We start from the raw sequence: 18,856 nt of genomic DNA on the forward strand, positions 1-18,856 counted from the left end.
GGCTTCCGTCACGTATGTCATTACGAGCCCCTGTTTGAATTTTCTTGCCTGCCCAAAATGCAATAGTTGCTTTAGAAATTATGTATGCTGATCTTCCCATGGTGCACATTGATCATATGAAGCCGCTTGACTTTCTAATGCAGCAAAAACAGACCCGGCTTGTGTATTATATCGCGTATAAGTAGTTTGCGGGGTCCCTGTGATTATGCCCCGCGCAGCTACAAAGCATTTGAAAGCACATCACGCGCGTTGCCTTTCTTTGACTGTATCACTACACATCTGATCAGTGCAAGCCAAGAAGCAACAATACTGACACCTATAGACTTCAGTAAGAGAAGTGACTACAAACATGTCTACAACAAAAGGCGGTTTGATTTTACTTCAGATTTTATTCTGCACTTTAATACAAAATGCACTGTATCCTGCTGTATTCCTCAAGACAAGTTGCATGCCCGTAGAGCAAGAGTGCGCTTTAAATATATAACTTGAATTTCCATCGAAAATTATTTGCGAGGGGGACACCCGAAACATGAAAGGCGTGCCATATCACTTCCAGCCACGTGGCGATGCCAACTTGCCGCCAGGCCCTCATTGGCAGCTCTCGTCGTATATCTGGTACTTGGGTGAAGTGCCGCAAAGCAGTTCATACACGAACTCACAGCAAGTCCTCTCGTCACCCAAGGCCTCATCGGTCACCCAGTAGCTGCAGCCGGCTCCTAGAATGTGGGGATAGAGACCCGAGTCATTCTGCACAACTGGGCAGTGCAAAGAAGTACTTACACATGAAATATAGCTTCAAAGAAGGAAAATTCCGCAAACATTAAATGAAGTCAAGTCTGAGTTCTTGTCAGTGACTGCACTACTGACAGGTCAGTACGTATAGTACGTTTTACTAGTTCGTCGTGCCATTCCTCTCAACACAAAGGAATATGGGACGGGTTGGTTATGATCATAATATTTTTCTATCGCAATGTAACACAAAGTACGAGCACCCATGTCGTCTGTCTTTTCTCGTCGTTTATTTCTGACGTCATGCTAGAACAATATGGTTCCCCTTTCACATCGCTCTGGCCTTCTTGGCGCGGCTTAAGTGCACACTTTGACCTAGACAGCTGACGCGTTTATCTTCTCTTCAAATTACCTTCTTCCTACTCTAATCTCGAATATGCATGTAAAAGGGATCTAAGCTAATGCCACCCGTTGTGGTACGTCACCCTAACAACAGAGCTGACCAAAATTGCTAGTGCAATGGGACGTGAAGCGGGGGTACTGCACCTGCAGTGCTTTAGGAGAACCAAGACTGCAAAAAATAACTGAGTGCTTGCTGGTAAATTTCAACATGCTCGAAACCTCAAATGTGGTTTTAATGTTCCTCGAATAAATTTTAGGTTTCTGAAGAGATGAGATTAAATCAAAAGGCTTTTTTTCTAAAATGCAAATAAGGCAGGCTGTACATTCATGATAACTCCTGTGCTCGAGAGCTCTCGTGTTCTTATCTGTGACTGACATATTCGCGCCATACACCCGGTTTAAGCAGGACGTCGATCGCTGTTAGTAATAAGCTTTAAAGAGCCATCGCAAATACGGCACTCAAAGGAGCAAATTCTTTTACACATCAACATTTTCCGTGTACAGTGCGATGTCAGTGCACGTTAAAGAACCCCAGGTGGTCGAAATTTCCGGAGCCCTTCACTACGGCGTCTCTCATAGCCTGAGCCGCTTTGGGGCGTTAAACCCCATAAACCAAACCAACCTTTCTGGTAATGGTGAAGACTGCCTGAAAAAAAAAGTTGCATTTATTGCGCGCTCTCTGTAAACTACAGCCATACACTAAAAAATGTTTTAAATCTGCTACTTCAGTACAAAAACAAAGTACATCCCACGGACCACTGGACACCTGCAGGGAGATTCGGTGAGCTGAAGGCCGGCCTATATCTAAACTAAGTTTTCCCACTCTAAGATGACCTACTCTCGTCGTTTTATTTATTTATTTATTTATTAGAGATACTATCAGTCCGGTCTGGACCAAGATAGGAGTGATACAAGGGTAGTACAGATTACAAAACCGGAACACGACGAACAAAACACAAGCACCATCCAGTCGGAGAAGTGCACAAGGAGAAGTGAGCGAGCAAATACATGCAAAACATGGTCTGTGCCGTTGTATTTACCGTTCTTGATGTAGCTGTGACGAAGTACCTTGCACTTAGGGCAGTCCCTGTATGCTACAATTAAATTAAAAGGTTCCAGACTATCTGTAGAAAAGAAGAAAAAGGACGTCAGTATTACAGGCATACCTGCTTGAAACTTTTTACGTGCTGAGGAAAAACGCAATCTCCCTCGAAGGAAACCGCCTCAAAATACACCAGCCTGCTTGGCTCTGCCGTTAGGCAATAAATATGTGTGGGAACACTACGGGCAAGTAGGGAATGGTGCGGGGAACACTACTTCGCAACAGTTCCCGAAAATGGGCAACCTCAATACCACGATGCTTATTTCAGAGAGGAAGCGGGTTAATTATAACCATTCTTCGCCATTTCTCATCAGCATGAGGTGCAAATGTTGCATATAAATTTCAAAACCTCCCATTCCTCTTTTCGTGCGAACTTAGAACAACCGCCTTGAGCCGCGCGGTGGCGAACGTGCACCACTCCTCGTGCTCCGGGCAGTTAAGACGCTTTGAAGTCCAGTCATCCTCGCTGCGTTAAGGACTTGAGTGCAAGAGACGCATCTCCGCTAAAAGAAGCCTCCAGAGAGCAATGAGAGGCAGAGGAGGACAAGGAATTTTCTTTCCACGCGTAGATCGATAATTCCTGAGTTAGAAACAAACTTAACTCATTTTTAGCAATGAAGTCTTCTCCGCCTGTGTCTCACGATTACCACTTAAGACGCAACCCGTCTGCGTTTTTCGTTCACTTTTGGCGGCAGGCACCAACACATTGTATTTGAGTGACGTTGCTCGCATTATATTGAAGCAGTTCCTTTGCTGCACCGCTCGCTCAATCTGATCTTAATCGCATTACGTCACTGAGGCTAGATATCTGGAACACGCACCGACTATAGAAATCGCTCAGTCTGGCTTGATGCATTTTGTAACTATCGCCTAGTTCTATCCCCGCTTGTGCTGGGGGAGGGGGGGCGATTTTTCCGATTACGGCAGCTTCAAAGGCTAAGTTTTTCCAACCGATTGCACTGTCGTGCTCCAGAATGCAAATTTTTTCAACTAACCTTCGACCGGACGGTCTGAAACTGTACTGCGATGTGCTGAGTCATCATCTGTGGACCATTTAATGCGCTCTTGTCTCGGCGGCGTGCTCAGGAGAAATATTTCAGAAAATCGCGCAAACGATCAGAGTTCAAGCTTACACCCTGAGGCTGTTTTACCTTGAGGCCCTTTTTCTGGGATGCAGCCACAGTGTCTAATTGTACACGCATATTTTCCTTCCAAACACAGGAGCAGCTATACCGCTTAAATTACAATCGGCTGTTGTTTCCTCTTCATTACTATCCCTGCTGATTGGCAATTCGTATTTTTGTTACCGTTATATGTTCCTCAAAACCCACTGACCTTATTCCCTTCATTTCAGCTGGTATCTCTGCCACATTTAAATTCGTCTTCGAATAGACCTTATTGAGTTCATCTGTGTGCATACCTGTGACAGTTTTAAATTTGTGTTTTAGTAAAGTATCATTTTCCGTGAAGTGCGGATTATTTGGCACGCGCTCAGCCCTTCGCCAATATAGCTTCCAATGTCAGCAATCACAGCAATAAAAAGTTATCTTCCTTTTTATATAGGGTAAACGCAAGGGTCAGTTGGTAGACCGTGGTTGAAATGTACACCCCTCGTCAAAAGTTTACAGCCCAAGGCGTTTGATTTTGAGGCCTGCAGCATGGCGCGTTATGTATCCTCAGCAACCGTGATCTCTCGAAAGAGGGAAGGCATTGCGTTCTCAATCCTCCTAAGGTTTGGTCTGCTTGATGCGCCAGGGAGCCACGCTAAACAGCTTCGAAGCAAACCCCTTGGGCTGTATACTTTTGACGGGGGCTGTACGTGCTATACATACGCGCTACTTAGGAGACACAACACAGATTGACACACGGGCGCACACTACATGCGCGATGTTGTGTGCGTCCTTTTGTCCATTCTTATTCCGGCTCCTAAGTACCGCGTAAATATCAATTTGAGCTATTTTTCCGCCTCAAGAGTTTTGCGATGTTCAAGAAGTTCGCATACGTCTAACACCATTAAATAGCATCAGTGCGTATCAATGCAAAGTCCATTCCTAAAGCCGCACACCGGCATCGACCTTATTCTCTCCCTCGCGCTGTGCTCATAAGGGTCAGCTGTTGTGCATAACTCACCATCTAGAGGCTGAAAGTGGACCACATTCCCGGTAGTGTAGCCCGGTGACGACAAGGTAGTCGTGAGTAAGTCACTAATAGAAGAGCAAGAAAACAAAACGGCTCATTCAACAATGAATGCCATGACGTGAAAATTTACTGTTTTTCGCAAAAAAAAAACTCAACATTTACATTAGTCCCGTTTCTTTTGCGTCGAATTCAATTTGGAATGAACTATTTCTCATCTTTGGATATCAAGTATTGCCAAAGAGGGGCAGTTTCCCTGTGTGCTTACGCCCATGAAACCGTGCTACTCCTCCGAAAATTAGGTGCTACATTCTAAGCAGGAATGCGCATATATGGGACTAAAAAAGGAGTGAGATCCTCTCTAGCTTACTACCTCTTGATAAGGGAATGCGCTAGAGAACAGCTTACCCCCCTTTTCACTTCCGTGTGTTTAAAGTGTAGTTAGTTATGTCATGGAAGTTTCCTCCGAATTGTCTGCTGCAAGGTAAATACGTCTCTAGCAGACACATTTGCACACGTGAATAAATTGCAGAGTTACATGTTCTTTATTTAGAAGGCCAGTGACTTTCGTAAGAAGCATCGCAAAACGACCAATTCTGTGCTTTAATAAACGGAGCTCCTTCCCCATGAAGAACAGGAATCAACCTTTTTGTAGTCCCTTTTACCACCATTGGTGTAGAAAGGTTAGCTTGCATTCAAAGTGTTCCAAGTAACGAATATATTTCAACTAGGGACTCAAAATATTTTAGGCCGCCGATAGTTAGTATTATTTCGCCTTGAACTTTCAACATGCATGCAATAAGACAGCAAGAAAAAATCAGCGCACAACAAGATGTGTCCGACGACGCAGAACTACGGAAGCTCTATTCAAACAACGTAATGTGCGAAAAACAATCTCGCAGAAAAGCTTTGAACTGAACTATCTTCACTTCATTCGTTCCTTTTAGAGCGTTAGTTTGGCTTGGTGTCCAAGCTTTACAAAGATTGTTAGTTTTGGAACGTATTGCATAGTGAAAAAAAAAGTTTTAGGTGCGGCGCTTTATGAAAAGGTTTCTGCGAAGAGCGTTGCTAAAACTGCGAAGCATACGCTACAATGCAACATCGCTCCACGAGCCGGTAGCATGTTTTTTTTTTCTGTAAATTGTTACAAGAAAAGCCTGGGCACATCCGACTAAGCGTAGAGAACTGGGCTAGTTGGTATTTTGTAACATTATATTTCATGTTTCCCGCCCACACACACACATTTGGACAAGGGGAGAGTGTACACCACGAACGAAAGGGAGAGTGCTAACATGGGTGGCGTCGACACTTCCTTTGTCTGCGTGCGTTTTCCGCTGGAACCACCAAGCATAGCGCACATCGTACGCCCGCCCTTGCCTCCTGCGGAATCAGTTTAGGAAAAACAAAATAGCTCAAGAAAAACCGCAAAGTTAAGTGGCGTGGGCGAAAAGTTTCAGGAGAGATCAAACAGGAGCACCGACAACACAATGTCTAAACGAATGTACCCTAAGGTACGAAACAAGCGTACACACTTGTCAGAAAAAGACGCTCATTTCCGCAATCGCAAGCATGGCATGTCGACGCGACAACTGTATGTCACTACGACTTCAGAATCACGGCCGTTACATTACCGCGATATGCGTGCAGACTCCATGCCAGCGACACTGCAGCGACATGCCTGCACACTCTATGCCTGCAGATAATAAAGGGCTCCTATTAACTGTTACAATCTCAGATGCCGCCTGTAGATGTCGTTGCGATGCTCTTTCGCGTCGCTCCGGCGCCCGCCGCGTGGAGTATACCACTTTTGCTCTCGACAGTACATTGTGATATTAGTATGAAAATCTTGAACTAAGCGCGTTATGCGCACATTCATGCTTCGTTTTCTTGGCTAGGCAGTACTCCATTTGGTTTATTCGGGAGCCACAGGCGATACTACATGCAGGTAGGCAGCACGCGCTGCTGGCACATACGTTTAATGTCGCTTCTGACTCGCAAATACATAGAATGGAGCACTACCTAGCCGAGGGAAAGAAGCGAGAATGCACGCATAGCACGTTTATTCAAGAACCGCTAAAGAAATTCATTGCGTACACATGGGCGCGAGCACATTTCAACTCTGGTACCCATATGCGTCAGAACCATTTAAAGCCCCTTGATGCTGTTACCCTGCTTGGACAAGAAAGATGCCTAAGTGGGCAGATAACGCGATTATTTTGAATAAACATACGACTGCACACGAGAGTCTGCGGAAATAGCGAGTGCTGACGTATATGCAAATATAACGACATAGCAGTGCACACGCAGCAGCTATTACACACACATGTGGCAACTAGCGACGGCTGCTCCAACCGCTGTTGTTGTTATTAGCTGTGTGGTTTCGGCCCGAAAGAATGGGAAGAGAGGAGGATTGTTGGAAAGGGGGGGGGGGGGGGGTGACGATGTGAGGTGCGCAAGGCGGTGGGAAGAGCGTGAAAGTAAGCGGTTTCGCTCTGACAGATGGAGAAGGGGTTGTTTACGGTTGGAGGCACTGACTTGCTTCGGGACACCTGTGGCTTTGAAAGCCGCGTTGGGGAAAGATAAGAATATGGGGAAAGTGTGTGCATGCCAAAAAGCGGCAGCGTTCAATGGAGGGTGAGAGGTGAAAAAATTTGCACGATGCTGAATTTTAATGCTGGAAGGACAGCTCCGGCCAAAGAGCGCTTCTTTTTACCAATCTAGGGGCGGTAAGAGACCCATTTTCGAAGCATGTCACCCGAGAGAACCCGAGCACCAGGGCAGCGGGAACCTTGTACCCTATATATCACCGTTGGTTACCCGGCGGCACGGTGTATTGAATTCCGCACCTCTCGCATCCGAAGTGGATGCGGAAGGAGAGAAGATGGGATGTAGAGGTTGCTTTTGAGCAGCCTAGCAACGGTGGCCGTCAAATCTCAGTTTAGCGCGTAGTCTGGCATCACTGATCAGGTCGGACGTGGGTACCCTTAGCAAAACACTACCCGTAGAGCCCCCACAGACGTTCGCTTTCCCGCTGTAGGCTTCTTTTTTTGTTCCCTTGTGCATTCCCTTACATTCCCTTTCTTGTTCCCGCCACGTTGATGCACTTTTTTCTGAGTTTTGTTTGGTTTGGTTTATGGGGTTTAACGTCCCAAAGCGACTAAGGCTGTGTATATGCCTTGTCTTTCCGCGGCTATCGACTGCAGCTGCACCGTATGTTGCCAGCAGAATGTCATCGTCGTGTTACCAAATAAATTTTAATTAAATATGTACCAACCAGCTGAAGTTTGCACTACAATCTAGGAAGATGTCTAAATCAGGCACACTTGTTTTACAGTATAAAACGAACACTGAAAAGATGGCACCGACCAAGACGGGTACCGTGTGAAAGAAGTCGTTCCCCGCTGATAGAGACGGCGCGACTGATACAGGTTCCCCGACCCTGAATAATCAGGTAACCCGACTTTAAATAATTCAGGTGCCCAACATTATGTAGGCCCTCTTCCATGATCCCGCTCTCTGAATCCGTTCCCTCCGGCACACACTTTTCAGTAGGGTTAATATTAGAGAAACGGTTTCCGTTAAGGGGTTTTATAATTGTAACCTCGTTTGTGAGTGGTATATTATTACAGATCGGCAACACTCTTTCAAACGTCATCTTATCCATTCATGCCAGGGTTAGATTGAAAAACTAAGGCATATAAGAAGGATAAGCAAATCTGAACTACTGAGGAACAATAAGCCATCTAGGTTATAACCCTATATGTTTACTGTGCTTCACGGAACGCATCTCGTATTCATAGTTTACTCATACTGTCACGTTCTTTTTGCTCTCGATTTTTTTCCTTTGACAGAGCCGAAGTGTACGAGAACAATGCTGCCAACAAATGCGACCATAGGTCAGCTGAAGTACTGCTTTTTTTTTTGTCTCGACTACAAGGGCCAACAAAATCGAAGCGCTTACATTTTGCCGTCATAGCCATATTCAAACGTTGCATTCAGCGAAAGGTCGACGAGGGGCCCTGCCGGACCTTTCCTTACGACGCACTTCGCTTTACCTCCGAAGTAAGGGTCGCTCTTAAAGTTTCTATAGATCTGGTGCAGGTCCGATGTGAAGGGGTAACACTGAAAGGTAACAAAGAAATGAGCACATTTCACCACACCACACTCAAGGTACATGGAAGGATCTTAATCGCTCTCAGCTTGCAAAGCCCAAAACATCGAATGGCAAAATGCGGCTTACGGTTTCTCCACCTTTCGTTTAGGCAAGCTTGGTGTGAAAACTGTAAAGCTCTGCTGAATTAGAGCAGGTACTGAGTGATGTTCCTTGTTTCAAGTTCAGATAATTTAAACGGTACCCGCCGCGGTGGCTCAGTGGTAAGGAGCCCGTCTACCGAGACGGAGTACCCGTGTTCGAACCCGACAGCGGCGGCCGCGTTTCGATGGAGGCGAAACGCAAGAGGCGCCCGTGTGCTGTGCGATATAAGTGCACGTGAAAGATCCCCAGGTGGTCGAAATTATTCCGAAGACCTCCACTACGATACCTCTTCCTCTCTTTCTTCTTTCACTCCTACCTTCCTCCCTTCCCTTACAGCGCAGTTAAGGTGTCCGCCGAGACATGTGAGACAGATACCACGCCATTTACTTTCCTCAAAAACCAATTTACCAATTTATTTAATTTAAACGGACGATACAATTGAGCAAGTATTCCGCGAGTACCCACTTCGGAAGCCAACTGATGGTTTCAAGCGCCTAACTCGGTCAGCAGGAGTCCTCATTCCTATTATCCTTCAACCCAACCGCGGCGGCCGTGTTTCGATGGGGGCTAAACGCAAAAAGGCGCCCGTGTGCTGTGCGATGTCCGTGCACGTTAAAGATCCCCAGGTGGTTCAAATTATTCCGGAGTCCTCCAGTACGGCACCTCTTCCTTCCTTTCTTCTTTCACTTCCTCCTTTATCCCTTCCTTACGGCGCGGTTCGGGTGTCCACCGAAATACGTGAGACAGTTACTGCGCCATTTCTTGTCCTCAGAATCAATTTTCATTTATTTCCTGCCACGAAAACATGAACGGAAGGGCGGTGACCTGTGCCGTTACGTCTCAACGTCCTTTGACTTGGTCAGTCTTGAATATTGTTCATTATTTAGAGAACTTTGGCCCATCTCGTAATCTGAAACGCAACAATCCTTTTCTGAACAACGTGCTCTGGCCAGCCGCATGCGGCCATAATTGCTATCACACATTAGTGATGTCTGACCGAGACAACGACGGGCTGAACTCGGGCCCAACCGCCCTGAAGCTGGCTCCCTGAGCTCATCAGGCGAAGGTATGACACAAGTACAAGTGGGAACAGCATTTTTAAGCGCTTCCCCAAATTGCAGCAGTTTCGCGATCGTAAGGGCGTCCTTATAGCGGGCTACCATCATTAATACATCCATTTGTGGCGAACAGAATGCGCAAAACTTGTAATATGCGTAAACATTATGCTTCTTTACCTTATATGGGCAAATGAACAACCCGCGGTGGAGAAACTAAACACTTGGTACATAGCATAGCTCGATGTACGAGCATCCTAGCTATGGAGAAGCCACGGAGAGTATGTGCCTGCGTCCCGGTTACTAACAGTTATGAGGAAAGGCGCGATATCAGAGTTGAACGTAGGGAACAAGCATAGGAACGCTGTCCCCAAACGAGCTTCCCAAGAACGTTTGCAAGTCTCTGCCTACGCGTTTCGTGGACAAAAACTGCCATATTTGCCTGGTTGTTTCCTTCCTTGCTCGCTAGAGCCATGACGCCCGCTCTCGTGGGGCCCCATCGTTTCCCGCGCAGCTTCAGCTCTGCTGGGCCGTTTCTGCGGCCAACCGTCCTTGGACGGTCGGTCACGGCTCCTTCAGCGGCTCTTTCAGCGACCCAATAGACGATATGCGAAATTGCTTGGCGGTCTGGCAACACCGCGCCCACAACTTCCGGTTTCCATCTTGGCACGGTCGAGCTCGTCGAGCTGGTGCCGAGTTGGTTATATTAACTCTATGGCTGGTGCATCGTTTGCTATGCGTACTTTCTTCTTGCGAGTGGATTTCAACAGGCAAGCTTCAGCTGTTGCGTTGTTTTCACAGCTGATCTTTGACCAAATGTAGGTGCTTTCAATAAGCGCCAGCTTACTCCTACCGCGTCCTCAGCTTCGCTTGAAGTCTGGCGCTGATGATCGCAATAATCGGCACTCGAACGTGGGTTGGAAAGTCGAACCGTGACCGTGTACTGTTGTCGTTTTAATGCTCGCATTAAAGCGCCAGTTCAAGCATCACGCATTATCATGGCTATTTTATTCCCAGGTAGACGCGAATTCATCTGGTAGGGTAGCGAGCGGTTATTTTGCGGTGAGTGCGCACGTGTGTTGACAAACTTCTGTGACAGTGCGAACTTTCGTTCGCGCCGACGCCAGGAGCTTCGTGCATTGCAGTAAAATCACACAAGACCCTCGACCAGCTGCGTAATTCGATTCCTTTACTGTAGTGTGCAATGCGCATCCGCGGTTTTCAACGTCACCGTTTCAGAGCCCGGCGTCGGTTGATTTTCGCCACAATTCGTTGAAACCGCGTCCTGCTTAAGACGCAGTCAGTCGACATTAACAAGAGTAAAGTAGGCATGCACATATAATTCAAAATATTGTAAGCAAAGACGCAGCTTTTTTTTTTTTTCAGATAAGCACTGAGCCACCGCGGCGGCTTGATTAGAGAAAGATGCTACAGCTGTAGGTGCATGCACGGACTCGATACACTGGTCAAGCTGTGTGTGCAGGGGCGAAATTAGCATGTTCGGTTGCTTCCGAAACTTAATTAGCTTACTCCCAAACTTGGACAAATGGCTTTGTTGCGAAGCAAGCTGTTGGAGCTTGCCACAACGATAATAAAATCTGATGGCCTGAAGCGTTTTCAGAACACTGTTGCACGTACTTTCTAGCTTAGAAATGCGTCCCTCCTTCATAATAAAGTAGCTATATTATTCGCTTCTTTTTTTTTTAGATTTTCGTCGCCGCAGATATCGAAGGTATAGGAATCCTCAAGAAATAAAGCATTCGCACCTGAGTTTTTATACGTAGGGTGTATTGCTTCACAGACTCCTTAACGCGCATAACATATGCGCATGGTCCAGAGAGTTTGCTCGCCCTTCTAAAACTAATTGAACACGGGAAAAACTTAACTGAACACGTAGCAAACTAAGCAGTAATCGGCATATGGTTCTTCGAGTGAACTTATTTCGCCACGGCACGAGCGATTGGCCCGCTCAAAAAAATTACCTTCTCTATTACGTTTTCAAGTATGCGTCTATATATATTCACGCCCGACCGGAAAGTTGATAAATACACGAAATCGGCTTCTAATTTTGATCAGAGACAACAAAGGATGTGGTCCTTATCTTAATTTAAACGCAAATCACCTCAAGAGATTTGTCAAAAATCAGCGCAGAAAGCGAAAGCTGCGCACTGATCCGCGTGCTGACACATGATACCTCGCATGGCGTTTTGTGTTACTAAAACGTTGGAACGGAGTAAAAAAATAGAAAAGCGAAAAGCTGGAACGCACCTAGTTCTGGCACACATCGTAGTGTCTTTTCACAGTGGAGAGGGTAGCGCAACGCTGCATCGGTATTTTATTTCCAAACAAAGCGCAGCCGTTTTAACCCAACGCTGGGCAGCGGTTTCGTTTTCTGTACCGTGCCAACATGGAGGACTTAGTTCTCGGAGCGCCGAGAGATGGCGCTGCGCATTTCGCATATCGTCTATTCCCTGCTACCGCGCTGCTACCCAACATTCCGGCGGCCACGACGAGCGCATCGCGCTCCGCTTCCTTACCGCGCCTCTGTGTGCCCGCTACGCTGCAATCTACATCACTCGTCCTGCCGTGCTAGTTGGTCCTGCGAAGCACAGTTGGGTGTCTACACCCCCCTTTGTTTCACACCCACCTTGATGCGCTCGTTTTAAGAAGTACCGGAAGTCCGAACAGCTTATCGGATTGTTCGGACGGCGGTTCCGCGCGCTGCGACAGTCGGTGCTTCTGGTGGTTGGTGCATTCAGGTATAGCCACAGTGATGGTCTATAGGTGGGGGTTGGAAGTGACTGTTGTCCGTGCAGAGAGCGGCAGTGTGTTCAGACGTGTCCACCAGTACGGGGCCGCGGATGTCCCAAGCTGCTGCCGCTACCTCTACGTCGCGTAATCGATAATGCTTGGGCCACTGGCTCGTTGTTCGCGTCCTTTACGGACTCACCTTCCTGGATTATGCCGCCTGATGCCCTAACTGACGTCTCCACCCTAGTTTTATTCTGCATCCATCCACATGCGTGGGAAACGTGTTACTGTACTGTGCTACTCTAATGTGTACTGTAAGTGTGCAATGCGTCGGCGGCACTTTAATAAAAGTTTTGCATAGTATCTATTTGGCTGTTGCTAAAAGGCTCTCTAGCTGCAGCAGGTTCAAGAAAACCTCCGAGAGCAGAGGGCCCAAAAATATGCGTTCCTAAGTAAAAAAAAAATCCATCATTTCCTGAATAAGACCTAAATTGTTGTACAACTAATAGCCAGAGGCCTTTTAAACCTCCCTGTGGACGTGAAAAACATTCCCTCAGCATACTGTACCACATGCTTGAACAACATGAACTGATGGGCACGTTGGTCAGACATGAATTGCAGCGCAACAGCGCAGGAAGAGCCGAGATGAGACGCAGCGCTGTGTCTCGTCCCTTCTCCTCCTGCGGCCTCGTGCCGTTGCGCTGTTGCACTAAAAAATTGCTTGAAGGACTCCCATTCATCTATGGATGTAAAGTAGAGAATGAGATTTACATATATGGGAATTAATTACGCTATCGCATCATACCCTTAAGGCTGAGCTTAAGTGTCCACTCAATTTTTTTTGTTTTAAAGGAAGGAAAGGACGCAGTAGCTGGCTCGCTACCGGCGTACACCAGAACCGCGACGTGAAAGATGATATGAAAAGTAAGGAATGAAAAACAGAGGAGGTGCCGCAGTGGAAGTCTCCGGGATAATTTAGTACAAAAGAGGTTAGTTAACTGGCACTCCGCGCTAGTCACGCTGGACACTCGTTTCATACATAGAATAAAACGAGGTACGAGTGTCCTCGTTTAGCTGAAGCCACGCAGAGTACGCGTCTGCGTTGAGAGAGTATAGCAGGTATAAGGAAAGGCGTACCGTACCGTGAAGAAAGGGGCGAAAGGGGGTAGAATTAAAAAAAAAAAAACTGATGTTTACACTATCTCTGGCCAAGTTTCGTGCTTTTCAAAACTGAAACTGTCTGTTCTTGGGTAAGTAACCGATTATGACTGTGGTGATGTATTTTCCGGCGTAAGTTCGCACAGTGAGCACGGCAAAACGCAGTGAGATATTTGGCTCTCTTGGCACTCATTTGCTCTCCTACGAAATCCATTGGTTTTTGTTAAATGCCTGTACTGGCTGCCTTTAAGTAGTTACCGGCTTGGAACAAAACCCGTACAGCTTTGTTCTTCAGCGAAACGATTAAATTTATGCAGCTTTTCGGTTGACGAAAAAACTGGAAACCACTCACACTGGACACATGTCAATACAGCCCGTCAATCAATTTCTTTGACTAAAGTGATCACAAAAAAAACGGCCATCAGGACATGCATAAGGCACCGAACAATAACAGGTTTGGAAGGCATGAAAACTAAGAACATGCCAAAGGTTGCTCTAAAGAATTCAGCTTGGTCTTCGAAAATTTGTGCATTTTGTTTTTCTCGCGAAAATAGGGCGCTGCCCAAAGAATGATACGCTCTGTAACAACAAAGAGGACTACGACAGCATCCCGATTGAAGTGACGTCAGTGTATAGCAATTTAGAATTATAATTCTGGCGGTTTAACTAGATCGATTTATTTATGAGAAATACAATCTTACGAGCTGCACACAAAACACTTACGTCTCTTTCATCTTGATAGGCTCCTAGAGACGGGTTTAAGTCCAGTGTCGAGCGTCTGGCTGCGCCACCAGCTAAGAGCACAAAGGCTGCAACAGCAACTGCGACCGACATTTCAGGTACGACGCTGGCGGACACAATACCGGCTGCATGCGCCGCATATATTGTGCACGCGGGATTTCAAGTAGTTTAGCCACGTGCTACGCTCGACGGATGCAGAGTGTTCATTAATCCTTGATTTATGTTTACGCAGCTGTCGAGGTCAACACCGGGAGAGCGGCACGTGGCGCTTTTATAGAACAAAGCGATGTAAGTACTGCGTTCATACATTTTAATTCGTCTTGCATCCTCCGAGCTATTTCCTGCAGCGTCACTGGAGGTTTTCGATAGTGACCCCTTCCAACATGTGTACTTCTGTCCAGGTATAGCTCTATTAATCATGAACTCAGCTCTTTCATGGAGGGCCTACCAATGCACGCAGCGGGTATTAGAGAGGAGTTCACATATACAGATTGTGCAGTGTAAAAACAGTGCGAAGAGCACTAAGCACAGGAGTTTGACTCTGTTTTCCAGGGTCTGGAACGCTTAGCTGCTGTTACATGTTTAAAAGGGCGTCTTTAACCGGGGTATTCTACCAATACTATGTTACTGATTTAAAACAGAGCTATTTCCATCAGCTGTGGTCACCTCAAGCGTTTATTTTCCTTGGTGGCAAGGTATACGTCACAAAAAACAATGGTAGCCGAGTTTAATAATATTCCATTTAGCGCTGTTATAATTTATTTATAGCTTGTCTATTTATCCGAGCTTTGTATCTTACTGTAAGTAAAATTGCTATCGGATTTTACACCTCCGAAAGCTACATTACCCTAGCCTATGGACCACAAGAACCACCTTGCTTTAATTGGATACTACTCATGAAAGATTCGTGAGATGTCCTATAAACAAGGCCCTGCAACCAATGGTGTCGACCGATTTCATGACGCCGCGGTTCATGCGATTAAGCCGTGTTCATTCTTAATTCATGTACCAGTCTCTGCAATTTCACCCTAGCAGGTGCAAAGAGATCGGTAGGGAGAGAGGTGTAGAATCGGTCGACGCCATTGGCTGCAAGGGCTCTTTTCACGCGGCTTTTGCAGCTTCGTTCTTGCGTTGTATATGACCATAGTTAACACGTCATCATCGCCATCGTCAGCCCTAATTATTTACACTGCAGGACAAAGGCCCCTACCAATTTCCACCAGTTAACCTTATCCTGTGCCAGCAGCGGCCATCTTGTCCGCGCCACTTCCTAATCTCATCCGGCCACTTTACTTTCTGCAGCTATGCTTGCTTTCTCTTGGAATCCACTCCCCTACACTAAGGACCCATTCGTTATCCTGCGCTTGCATAACATGCCCTGCCGATGCCCATCTGCTTCTTAAGGTATCCTTAACTTGCATCTGTTCTTTCATACATTCTTCTCTCACCATGTTCCTTAACGCAAAACACTTCATATTCCATTCCATATCTCGCTACGTTATTCTTAATTTAAATTCAACTCCCGTTGGTTTCGTCCCGTCATCATAAAGTGTATTACAAATGCTCCATTCCATTCGAAGCAAGCACAATTAGAAAAAATTAGGTTTCCTTCAATTCTGAATCACGAAGCGTCCTACTTTATTTATCAAATTCTTTCACAAGACATGCAGCTGCTTTCCTTTAGAGCTCAAGAAATCTGACATTGCTGTATATGTCACTTGGAGTCCCGTAGTGAAGGTCTGCTGCCTGACTTCAGTTTTTTCAGCATTAAATGCTCATTCGATTCAATGATGATTTGTTAAAAGGAACTATGCATTATGTACGCGGATAAATGCTTGTCTAAGAGAGCAGCCTGCGTTTGAATGCATCATTGTGCCAAATCTAAGATGTAAAAACTGATGTAAAATATTTCTAGTAACCTTGCATGGCCAAAGTCTTCACGTTTAAGGCAGGTCATCTGTCTCAGAAGGCCGAGAAAACAATTTACGTCAAGCGAGGAACATCAATTCAACCTACATTTGATAACTCATTACTGGAAACTTTGGCTAGTTAAAAACCATTAAACTGTTACATGGACGTTTAGAAAGCAAAGCATGTCACAAAGCAATCAATATGTAAACCAGTCATCGAATGACTGCCACTGAAAACTGCCGCATACTCGGTGCCCCTCAAGTGACCGTTCAAGGAGCGGGTGCCCGGATTTCCATCATTGTTTGCCTTTCATTTGCTAAAAGATGGCCCTTAGCCTCATCATTATTCAAACTAGTGCTCCTTTACACAGCACAGCAACGTAGTGCATTGTAGCCCCTTTGCAATGGCAGAGTGGAGGCTTTATGGCTCTTTCTCCTCGCTTTAACTGATATTATAGTATCTTTAAAACAGTCTTCAAGCGTTGAAATTTTTTATCCCTGAAGTATAACCGGAAATGTAACACAAGAAGAACGAAAAAAAAAAACTACTGACAAACGACGTGAGTACATTGCACTCGCAGCAGGTGCTCTACTTCCAGGCAAATCAATTACCATCCGGAGGACTCACGCCAGTTCGGTTTGAAATACGTGAATGCGCCAGCAAGCGATATTTATAGAGATAAGTGCAGCGCACAGCCTTCGCTGTCCATATTCAAGCGATATCAACGGCGCCATCAGCGCCAAAAGATCGACACTATAATAGACAAAAAAGAGGACTACACAAATAACCATTCCCACCTATTGTGTGTCAACTAAATGAAGTGTAATGATCGCAGCCACAGGTAACTGAACTGAGGAACGGAGTAACGTTTCGAGAATTTTCAGAGCCTGGTATTATGTACATATTTTTGTTCAGAGTGATACGGCCATGAGCGACATTGGGCCTCTTCGATTAACCGCGCTCGGGCAGCCCGCTGGCGGCCCGCAAGTTCGTCTCTGACAGGAAAACGCATCATGGTCACGTGGGCTGGCAGCCACCGGAACCAGCTTCCGGCAATCACGGCGGCAAGAAAGTCGCGGATCACGGAGGGCAGATGCTCTCTCTAGCTATGCTCTAGCTTCGCGTTCTGCGTCTCATTGCTACGCACGCGTACGGTAGAAATGGGCTGCTCGGTATCGAAAACAACGACTTGCAGTTATTGAGGGCTACGTGCCGCAGACTGCAGAACATGCAGTCGACACCACATAGGACGGAAAAACTGGCCGTGCGTTGTTTATCAAACGACAAGCCGTACTCTCGGATTATTGCGTGTTTGCTTACTACGCAGTAGGTATATATGACTGGTATGACCGCCGACGATCGACCCTGGTGGACTCTGCTGTGGTCGCTGCGATTTCTACGCTCGTAACCTGCTTCCTGTAAGCTGTAAGCAGAAAAGAATCGGGATACGTTCGTTCAACTGTAGTCTGTCGGCCGCCGGCTTTTGCTGCGGGCAAGGAACGCATAATCTCGGCAAAAGCGCATATCAGCTTGTTGAACGTCCACCTAGAACAAGCGGGTTTCACTGTATAAATTTAGCTGTGTATCTTTTTGCTGTAATAAAAATGACCCATCGGGACATCTGGAATCTCCCCAGGAGGTGCTCATTTTTCCCGAACACATCTAAAAAACGTCCCCACAACTAGCAATGTCCAAAAAGTTGTGCGTCCCATGGAAAGCCCCAAAAGGTTAATGCTCGATTTCTCGGCTCTGGTCCAATAAAATTATTCCTCCTTTTTCATGCAGCCTGCAGGCATCCAAGCGCACATATGTGCCAAATTTCAGGTGCATACTTACGTTAGAGGTGGTGTAATCCACCTTTCCACTCGTCTGAATGCGTGCTGGCTCGGCCGTTCTGCACTTATCCGTTTACGTGAAATGTCCTAGCATTTTGCACACAAAGGAAATATGAACTCAAAAAGTCACCCGATTTGGCCCATATAAGAGCAAAGAGCAGCGCCATACAGAAGTAATTTCAGTTTACTAGCTGTGCTCTTAGCACGAATTGCATCCTGTCGTCCATGCCGGCGACCGCACCATACACCACCACAATCAAAATGCATTCATGTTTCAGTCAAAGAAAAACGATACAGACCGAATTGAAAGTCCGTGCCGAACAAAACTTACGTTCAACGGCGCAAATCTGAATGAATACAAATAGCAGACGCAAACGTATGCACCATTTAATACAGTGTACATACACTACGGCGCCATGCATATAATGATGACCACTTTTTTCTCCAGCCCTGAGAAATCTGCAATATGAAGCAAGTAAAACAGAATACAGGCTGAAAGTTGATGCACCTTAAACGAGCATTCTAAGGGCTACAAAAGCAGATATGCACACGCAAAAGCAAACGTATGTAAAGAGCAACTTGGGTGACAATGAAAAGACGAGATGGGCGTACGCTGCAGACACGCAGTTTCAGGTCACGGATTTTCTTCAAGTTGAAACCCCCCTCACGCTTAGAGACTCGGAGCCAGCTTCAGCAACGTGTTATCAAAACAGAAAAAAATATTAGTTCTACTAGGGGAAAATAAAAAAAATAGTGCGAAAAGGGCCTGCAGTATGCTTAA

At 46.1% G+C, this 18,856-nt stretch overlaps 1 protein-coding gene across 2 annotated transcripts; it reads right to left on the reverse strand.

Moving 5' to 3' along the window:
• Nucleotides 1–588: 588 nt before the first annotated feature.
• Nucleotides 589–14,422, reverse strand: LOC149362406 (uncharacterized). 2 transcript variants are annotated; one of them, XM_089569713.1, is made up of 5 exons: nt 14,312–14,422; nt 8,331–8,491; nt 4,364–4,437; nt 2,172–2,255; nt 589–716 (listed from the first exon to the last, which is right to left on the reverse strand). In XM_089569713.1, exons 1-5 carry the CDS (start codon nt 14,420–14,422, stop codon nt 589–591), a joined length of 558 nt encoding a protein of 185 aa, XP_089425839.1. The 2 variants fall into 2 exon arrangements, with proteins under 2 accessions (XP_089425839.1, XP_089425840.1); XM_089569714.1 differs by having other exon boundaries at nt 2,172–2,251; nt 4,360–4,437.
• Nucleotides 14,423–18,856: the final 4,434 nt, after the last annotated feature.

The sequence above is a fragment of the Amblyomma mixtum genome, chromosome 2, assembly GCF_055824585.1.
Source record: "Amblyomma mixtum isolate Tamu chromosome 2, ASM5582458v1, whole genome shotgun sequence".
NCBI lineage: Eukaryota > Metazoa > Arthropoda > Arachnida > Ixodida > Ixodidae > Amblyomma > Amblyomma mixtum.